At 36.3% G+C, this 9874-nt stretch overlaps 1 protein-coding gene across 6 annotated transcripts in view; it reads right to left on the minus strand.

The window, feature by feature from the left end:
* The window catches only part of SSX2IP (SSX family member 2 interacting protein), a 17467-nt gene extending 8964 nt beyond the window's left edge, over nucleotides 1–8503 (minus strand). For 5 of the 6 annotated variants that reach the window (XM_026853676.1, XM_026853673.1, XM_026853675.1 and 2 more), the window contains exons 1-8: nucleotides 7462–7590; nucleotides 6742–6875; nucleotides 5801–5967; nucleotides 5364–5564; nucleotides 4361–4471; nucleotides 3020–3155; nucleotides 1697–1772; nucleotides 1449–1620 (exon numbers count right to left, since the gene is read on the minus strand). In XM_026853676.1, coding sequence (XP_026709477.1) covers nucleotides 1449–1620; nucleotides 1697–1772; nucleotides 3020–3155; nucleotides 4361–4471; nucleotides 5364–5564; nucleotides 5801–5967; nucleotides 6742–6784 — 906 coding nt within the window. In that variant the 5' untranslated portion in view covers nucleotides 6785–6875; nucleotides 7462–7590. Of the gene's footprint in view, nucleotides 1–1448; nucleotides 1621–1696; nucleotides 1773–3019; nucleotides 3156–4360; nucleotides 4472–5363; nucleotides 5565–5800; nucleotides 5968–6741; nucleotides 6876–7461; nucleotides 7591–8464 lie in introns of those variants that run through there. The other variant, XM_026853672.1, reaches the window with a different exon arrangement.
* Nucleotides 8504–9874: the final 1371 nt, after the last annotated feature.

Genomic DNA, 9874 nt, shown 5'->3' on the forward strand with positions numbered 1-9874 from the left:
AAAAAAAAAAAAAAAAAAAAAAAAAAAGCAGTGTCCCTATCATGACAAAAACTATTCCCCTTTCTAGAGTGGCATGAAATTAGAGAAGGCATGAAAGATTAAATAGGAAAAAACCAAGACCACCCACACCACCCTACAACCCTGCTGAAATCATTCCACTTGAGACTTGCATCTAGTAAGTACTTCTATTATTATTCTATTAGAAATTACTGTTGTCTAGTGAATAATTGTTTGCTTAATATGGTTCATTAGTATTATTACAAAAGACCTAATCAGAAGTTTCAGTGCAGGCTTTTAATATTTTCTTAGTAGTCTATTAATGACACAACAGTTAACAAATACTTGTCTAATCACCCAAGAACAGTGAATTTCAAATCACCAAGTCCCAGTTTTTCCTCAAGTTTGTTTCAATGCACAAGTTCATAAAGACCTCATTCCCACAGCTGGATGTACTCAAACGTTCTGGGGCTGGCCAAATGCACCCGACAAAGGAAGTAGAGTACAGCAATTAGGCAGGTGAGGGGACCTTCTGAAATGGCAAGCCCTAGATTCCACTGAACAGCACACTCTGGAAGGCACCAGCTACGCATAGTCTTATGTGCCAACATGTACTATTTACTGTAAAGGAAATACTTCATAATTTGTTCTGTAGAGTATCTGTATTCTCTCAATATCCTATTACTAGTACATCAATCTTGAATGATTCCTAGAATCTAGACTTTATGCATGTTTTCTGTATTTCAACTCTTTCTTATGCCCAGTGGTACTCTTCCCGTTATTGCTAAGAGAAAGCTCAGTTAACCTTCTAGATTCCCTACTTCACTCTGACTATCAAAATAGAACTGCAACTTCTAGCAAGAAATCAGCAAATGTAGTAACAGTGAACATGCAGTGTGCTGTTCCATAACAATAAAGTATCCTCTACAAACAAAGAAATACTTAAAACCTGGAAACAAATAACCCCACAAACCATTTTACTAAGAAACCAAATTTTCCTTAAACATGCCAGAAGCTCCGCAAAAGGAACTAACAGCTACTCTAGTCCACGTACTACAGGAGTGCACCTTAATTACATTTCCTTCACCCTCACAGATTCTATGGGAAGCCTGGTTTCTTCACATAAGCACCTTGAAAGCTAGTATCAACATCTTAGTATGCAAGGCAGACAAAATCCAAAATGCACTGTTGTTGCACTGAATTACATACAGGCACCTACTGCATTTAAAATTCATTCAAATTATGCTTTCCATTGACTGACTGGGAAGAATACACTGGGTGTTGTTCACAGACAGTAGAAAATTTAAACAGATGGATTTCAAGCAGAAATGTACAGTCCACTCCAAGTTCCACAAAAAGTTTACCTTTCTTTTTCCCCCCTAATGATCAAATTAACTCCAGCACTATACCAAACTACCACACAGATCTAATTTTAACTGAAGAATACTTACCAGCCCATCTTCAGACCTTTCTTTAGGTTTCTGTTTCTGTGGTGGGAGAAGTAAAATAATCTCTTTCTTCATTTGCTGAAGAACTTTTTTCAGCTCAGCATTTTCCACTAGAAGTTGTTTTTGGCGTTGTTCATAATCACTTAACAGAACTTTGTACATTTCTTCTTCATTTCTGGAAGAGGAAATCTTACAGTAACAACAGAAAAGCCATAATAACAACTTTAATTGAAGCATATTAAGATAACTACCTGGCTTCTGTCTTATCAGTCCTCCATGCACCTCTCTTCCCATCAGCTCTACCAACATAATTTAGAACTTCCATAGCTACAAATGAAAAGGATATTTCAAAAGCATGAAACATGCAAATATATAAATTCCAGGAGACACTGCATTTACTTATTTACATGTAGTTATTGTCAAGAGACCACATCACCCAATTATCCCCCTCAGTCTACAGACCTGTATGAAACCACATTGCCCTGCTTAACAAAGTAAGAGTAAGACAATCAAGGAAAGAAGATAATTTTTGTGTTTGGAAACTCAGAGGGACATATTCTCATCTTTTATATGTATTTCTTAATGGCACCTTCATCCTTATTTCAGCCTTTATATCAATGGTGTATCAACTCTAACGTCTCTTCTGACAATAATGGCAGTTTTATCTCCAGTTCAGAGCAAGCAACTTCCCGATGTTTCACAAGGTGTTCCTCAAAACTAAGAAACTACTCTGTCCACGTGATTGGGTTTTTTTCTCTTCAAACAACACCTCACCCCACCCTCCCCAAACACATTAGTGTTGTTACAGATTAGTGTTGTTCAATTCTAGTCAGCTATCAAGTAAACAGTAAGCTAGATTTAAAACCCTGTTATTTTGACCTCACTGGTACTTGAACTACTATTAGCCAACTGGAGTCAAGAACATGCCACAACTAAGTTTTGCTGACTGCAGGGTGAGGATTCTAGAGATTACTGAGCTGATACCTAAAGACTTTCTGTAGCCAAAATAGGTCTTCCTGCTACAGTGTCCTAACCTGGTTTGGCTTACACACAAGCACTTTCAGAAAACTAAATCAGCAGAAAACCAACTTGGCAACAACATGAATAGTTTTCTTCTGGTTTAGTGAACTAAATCAGCTTACTAAAATACAACATGTGCTACAGTTGGCAAACAGCCAAGTGTTTTGGAGGTGGCAGGAGGTGTAAGAGGAGAGAAGCAGGACTTCCAGAAGTGTTTATGACTATCTGAAAGTCTCGTCATGGTAGCAGTAGAAAGTTAGTTGAGGAAACACAGCTCTAGCTTCGGAATTAATTCCAAGTAATTCTACAAAATTAGTTTTTTTACTAGGGAAAGATCTCCATCTTGGTTTGTGCTTGTTAATCTTATGTAAAACATTATAACAGTTTTAGCCTTCCACAGTCAGCTGACATGAAATACTACATCTGTTATGTAAGATTTTAACATCTAAAAATATACGAGAACCATATTGACTCTAAAAATACCCAGAACCAAATTTAAACAGTTATAACATACAAATACTACTATTGCTGTAGTCAACTTCACAGCTACTTACCTATCTTTTTGTCCTTTTTGTTCATGACTAATTGATGCAAGCGTTCCTTTAATTTGTTATATTCTCTCTCTTTCCTCTTCATGTCATGATTGTACTGTGTAGCTCTACTTGAAATTATGTTCTGTAACTTCTGTACCTAAAAGTAACCCCACAAAAACTGTATTTCTTCATCTAGAGCATAAGCACATAAATCTCTTCAGAAAACCAAAACAAATACATGAAGTGAAATGATATTTCTATTAAACCTTATTTCTAGTGAAAGGACAAAAGGAATCAGAAGAACTCTCCTAACCCATGGATTCTGACCTCAGACTTATCTCAGTGAATTTAGTTTCTTTTCTGCAGAAAGCAACACTATAAGCAACATATTATAATACTATAGCACCTCTGAAGTACAACTGAACTCACGTTCTGGCAATTCATGTAACTTTAACACCTTTACTGAACAGAGCAGAGAAAGACTTGGGTTTCAGTAAATAACATTCAGGACCTAGTTTAGCTCTAAAGTATGCTTGTTAGGCTTACACTAAAAAAAACACCAACCCAAAACTCTTCTTTTGGGCAGCAGGATGCTGGAAGACAGACTATTCCATTTGGTCAAAAAGAAACATATAAAGCACATTCTTGGCCTGTACTATCAATTCGTGGGTTTTTCTGAATCATCAGTTTTAACCTTACAAATATATAGCACATTCAGTATTTTAAGCTGGAACTTCAAGATGTTCACTATATACAGATAGTACTGGTTGCTAGCTGTATGAATGTTTATGAACACAGAGAACACTCACAGAAACTTAGGAGCCATATAAAGTATGGGTGCTGGGGGCAGGGGGAGAAGCACACTGGAAACCAATCCCAAACTGAGCAGTGTCTTGGATTTCAAACTGTTTTCTGATCTTGGTTCTTCCAAGATTCCGAAATTTAACGAGACTGTGCTTTTGAGCTGGGTTTCTCCCTAGCTCCCTTTTTGATCTTTTGCTCTCCTCTACAATGTAACAAAAAAACACCAAAGAAAAGCTCCTATACACATCTTTGAGGATGTGACTGAACACTATTGCCCCCTCCTACTTTTTGGTATTTTTAAACATTCTAAGATAAAGCTATGCTCAAAACTATAGCAAGCCTTAGAAAACTGCACGTGTATGTTTCTGCAGTACTGTCTACCACTAACTTGGAACTATCCCTTACAGAACCTATTTATGCATATGTAACATGCCAATTTCACTTTGGTGAAAGACAACATTTACCAACAAAAAAGCATTCAAAACACTAGACCTCTTGCAAAAAATCATATTATTGAATATCTGTGTAATGTCTTGTTTAATGCACAAAACAACTCACTTCATCCTTTTCAGTTTTAAGTAACTGGTGCAAATTTCTGTTCTTGCTTTGCAGTTGTCTGTCTCTTTCCTGAAGTCCAACTATTTCCCTTTTAGATAATTCCAACTGTTCCTAGAAAAAGTGTTGATAGTTCAGTATCAGATTAAAAAAAGAAAACAACAACACACCACGACCCAAACCAAACTGCCATACCACCTCACATGGAATAAGTTAGCCTATATATTTGATCTCTGGTGTTTTAGGGATGATATTGCATTCCCAATGACAAGTTAGTTCTCTTTTCTGGAGTAATAAGTATGATTCTCCAGTATGAAAAACACTCCTGCTCACAAGAAACAAAAATTTAGCTTGGTACTTAACAGATATTATCTTATACAGTTATTACTTTTTCATTAAGTCAGGATTCTGTGAGCATAACTATACTGCGATAGTGAGGCGGATACTAAGCAACTAGTATGAATTTGGGACTAAAGCATTTCTGAAATGCTTCTGTTAAATAATTAAAGGAACAATTAACACAGGTACACAGACTGTGACCATAGCAAAACATGGAAGAAGCTACAGATATGGAGAAAGACTGATAACAACCCTGTGCCACACCCCAGAAATGCTACCTATGCTTTTACTGGTTACAGTTATATTGGGAATTTATCTCTTAGAGCTGGGCACATCCTTTTAAGCGATACTGAATGATATGAATTGTTTAACATATTCACCCACAGCATGCATTAACACTTCCAATCCAAACAGTCTTCCCACTTCCTTGATTAAAGAAGCCATAATTCTCAGTAAATTTTAAGTTCTCTCATTAATTCATATTTTGTTAACTTTAAGGAATTTTCAACTAGAAAAAAACTACCAAAAAACCCAAAAGCGCACATAAAAATACAATTCCAGATTAGTACCGGGGAGAAAAACAAGAAAAGCTCTCACTGTTAAGAACATAGAGTATCACTTAAACATAAGTGCTGCCTAATATTGGTAAAATTATGTTAGTTTCTACCTTTAATTTAGCATAGCAGTTCTGCAAGTGATCCATATCACTACCCAGTTTCAGATGCTGCATTTCTACTTCTTCCTGAGCTCGAAGGTTCTTGTGCTGCAGTACAAGCAATTCATTCATGCAATTTATGATCGATATTAAATTTAATTCTTGTCCTTTGGACTCCGCATAAATAGAGGGAAAGCCCAATGTTGTCAGTTCCTGGGAAAACACAAAGGGGATGGGAATAAATAACTCAGTCTCTCACAATTCTCCAAAAGAGATAAACAGTATCCAGTGAGATCCTATATGAAGGGGTTGGGGACACATACACCATATTCCCCACCAACTTTGGCTTCTGAGCATTGAGTAAGAAGCCATCTTAATCCTTCTTAATCTCTTTACTACCACAACTGATTTAACTTCACACAACCTCCAATAAACAAGATCTGACTTACCCTATTGAGATAGGATATACTCTGTTCAATATTCTCTTCTGTGCAGAAGGCACTGAAAAAGCTGTGCATGTTTTTGGATGAAGGCAGTGGCAAGCGTAGCACTTGCGAGTTCATGCTTGGGGGAGATATCTTTTTTTCTGAGGTATAATGAAAAATATTTTTGCTATCTAAAAAAAGTTAAAAACATTAAGAAACAAGTCAGGACTAATAGTTTAGGACACATTATGTAAAAAAAAAACAAATCCCCAACTACTCAAATTATTATTTACAGAAATTAACAAGTCTAGAGCTTAGAATTTCAGCTACAATGACATATATTAAACAATTCACAGTGGAAAAAAAATGGATAAACTTCCACTGAAGATTAAAGATTCAATAACATTTTAAGGTATTGTATCTTCCAAATTTTACTCCTCTGCCAAGAAAAACACCTGCCTAACCTTTCTTCCCAATTGGCTTGTTACAACACTTTTTTTTTTTTTTTTTTTTTTTTTTTTTTTTACACAGGTGCAGAAACTGTGTATTTAGTGGAAATTCTTACAGAAGGTATGATATACTTATTGTGTGCTGTAACTTATTCTTCCACTAGGTTGAAGCAGGCAAAAAAATACTTACTCCTTTAATAAATCTGTAGTCAATTTATGAGGCAACAGAACAAGTAAAGAAACCTCTGAAAATGCAAGATATCCCAAGAGGTGCGATAAAAAGTGTAACTGAAGAGTCTTAGAACCTTTATATACACGTGAAAGGGCTGTATATTACAGCAGCATTTCTGCAAGGACTCAATCCAAAACAAAGCACTGCATGTACTACACATTATTTAACATTCTGCTTAACTAGTCAAGTATGTCATACATGAAATTTCAGCATCTCTCTTTAGCACCTACAACATCACTGATAAAGTCAGCAAAACCACTAAATTAAAAATATCCCTAGTTTACCTGATGACAGCACTGGCACAGTAATAGTCTTCCAATCTCCCATAGCAACAAAGACAGGCAGGGTACCTGAGCAACCGGTTCAGCAGGGAAATATTTAGTACAATTGCTGGCAATGTGTGTTAAGTAGGCATCTCCTAAAATAGCAAGAGTATTTTAGATTAACAATAGCAGCTAATACAGTTAGAAGATTAAAGCAGGCATAGGGGAGTGACTATCGGATATGAGCCACACGAAGTTTTTCTATGTCTTTACACAGCATTTGGAACATAGTAAGTGTAACAAATATACTGTAAAAATGATGCATCTATCTTAAGCTAAACTAAGACTTGTAAACTATTAACTAAAGCTAAAATGCCACACACACGTGAAAATAATACTCACTGTAAACAACTCAGTTATTTCTGTTGATATACAGCAGAAAAAACACAGCAAACTAAATATTGAATATTTTCCTTTCATATAACCAGGAAACAATTTTATTAAGATAAATTTATGTGAAGTTTTAACATAAGTCTGAGTGAGTTTATTACTTAAAGAGAAGGATAAAGACTCTAGAGAACATATATTAGCAGAGGGCAAAAGAACTTCTAATAAATATTTAACCATTTAGAATTAACTTAACCTATAGATTTAGCTATATGGTGTTTCCCTGGCAAGTTGCTTGCTGCTTTGAAGAACCTCTAAAATTGTTGAAAAAAAAACAAACAAGAGAAGACTTACCCCATTGGCACAGCCACTCAGTACAGCACTGGCCCTCTGGAAACCAAAGGAAAGACACACTCATAAGAAAGAACAAACTGATTGTCCCCTCACCCCGCATCCACCACCCAGTGAGAAGGCACATAATAGCATTAGTTACCACACTGCTGGAAACTTAAATCCATCCTGGGTGCTTAAGATTTGGACAGCACAGCCCACCAGCTGTTAGGTGAACAATGATACTTCAGGGAAATACACTTTTCACCTGACTGGAAAGAAGGCCCCCTTTTTTCAATCAACACTTTGGAACTATATCTGAAGTCAGTTTTAGATGGACTCTGTGAGCACAGGGGTTTCCCTCCTAATCCCCTGCTAATGCTACAATAAACGCACTCTGGATAAGCAGCTTCTAGATTTCTGACACCAAAACTTTGTATTTTATTCATCATGGAAAAAGCTATAATTTTGGGAAAAAAAAAAAAAAAAAAAAAAGGAAGTGGGGAAAAAAGCCAAAAAAAGTGTGCAGAACACAGTGCCCAAAGTAACACTACATTTTTAAGAGATCATACTGTTGCACAGTCATGTTACAGAATGCTCATCACTAAAAAATAAAATATTCAGTTGGATGAGTATTTCTCCACGTTCAAAAGTTTACTTGGTGAAAAGGTAAAGTTATTCCTCAGATGAGTTGAAAGCTCACAGGAACTACTAAATTACATATCAGAAAGTACATGTAAGGCAGCATGAAAAACACAGTCAATGTAACAATCTGATGGCTGTTCTTGTTTAAGAAATGGGGTTTTCTGCTTTCTCTCTGCCCATATTAATTTAAACACATTTTTCCTTTTTTTTCCACCCTGTAAAACCAAGATGTCCAGAAATGAAGCGAAGGTTCCAAGACAAGAACTGACTTCATAACAGAAATCTGAAAGGCAATTTTTTTTTTTTTTTCACTCATACAAAACAGTGCTCTTAAAACTGGAATTTAAAGTCAAACTAAGGATTAGAAGGGCACACTTCTTACACGTTAAGTTTAATTTTTACTGAGTCCATCAGAGAAACCTAAAAGTTAAGGGAAAAAGGCAGAAAATTAAGTATATTCTTACTGCTGCCATCACAATCCTTCATTCTGATAAGGTATTTCAGAAGATTGTTAAGAAACTCAAGACACACAAATTCCATTAAGGACTGTTGGAAAGTCTACAAAACTACTACTCACATTTCAGATACGCCGCTACTTTGAAACTGGCTTTTATTCTTTAAGAGGCTGCACACCGATTATGAGATCTTATCACCCAAATTCCCTCGACGTACCCACAGGTCTGTCTACACTGACAATACTATTTTGACACAGCATCTATCACCCCAAACTGGGATAGTTGGAGCAGAAACTAGTCATCCAGGTGCAGGAATGCAATGATTGTCTAAATTTGAGCCCTGCAAGCTGCATGCAGATTGATTGAGTACAGATGCTATGTCAAGACTACTCTCTAGTGACACACTGTTTCTAGGTGCACCAACAAGAGTACACAAAGAAAATTAACACAGGCTCAGAAGAAAGTCTAGTAAAGACAGAGAAAGCAAGAACACATAGACAGTACAATAAAGTCCAGATAATGCAACTATATTCTTCTCACATGAATCAATCTTGAAGGCTCTAGAGCCTTTCGTCTTGAAAAGTGCACTTTTCAGGGATGTGCTGCACACTGTTTAATACATCAGATTAAAAGCCACCTTCAGCAATGTCAAGATTTGGAAAACGCCAAACTCAAAAACTTCATTGAACTGTTAAACCACTACCCCAAATCAACTTAAATTGTTATGAGTCACCAAACAAGTGCAGTAGCTTTGAAGCAGTAATCAGAGAGTGGTCAGCATTTTGTACTTGAATCATCTTTACATACTGTATTTAGAATTAAACTCCGATGTGCAGAATGAGACAATCCCATGTCAGCTGCAAAAGGGAACGCTACAAGCCTTTAGTCGCATGCTAAGATCATCTCCTAAATTCCACGTTGGCTTCTACTGCCAGTTCAGGACCTTAGCCATGCCTTCTAAAGCTATCTAGTGATTAAGACCCACCAGATACATTTCCTTCCCAGTGTAGGCAGTTCCTCTGAAGCAACAATGCTCAAAAATAGCCCCACTGAAGTATGCATGAGCTCAAGACGAGCATTCCTGATGAAGACACTGCAAATGCAAAATTAATTTAGATACACTGTATTCAGAAAGGAGTCTTCACCTTTAGTATGCTACAACACTCTCTTTAACCACCACAACATACCAGGACATATATTCACCTAGAGTAGGAAAATGTGTAACTCAGCAGCAGTATTTCGTATAATTAGAAAAGAAAAGAATAATAAATAATAAGAATAATAAATAAGAGAATAATAAAATCTTTAGGGATGTCCCTAGGCTATCAAAAAAGAAG

The sequence above is a fragment of the Athene cunicularia genome (assembly GCF_003259725.1).
Source record: "Athene cunicularia isolate RWA chromosome 8 unlocalized genomic scaffold, athCun1 chr8_part1, whole genome shotgun sequence".
Taxonomy (NCBI): Eukaryota; Metazoa; Chordata; class Aves; order Strigiformes; family Strigidae; genus Athene; species Athene cunicularia.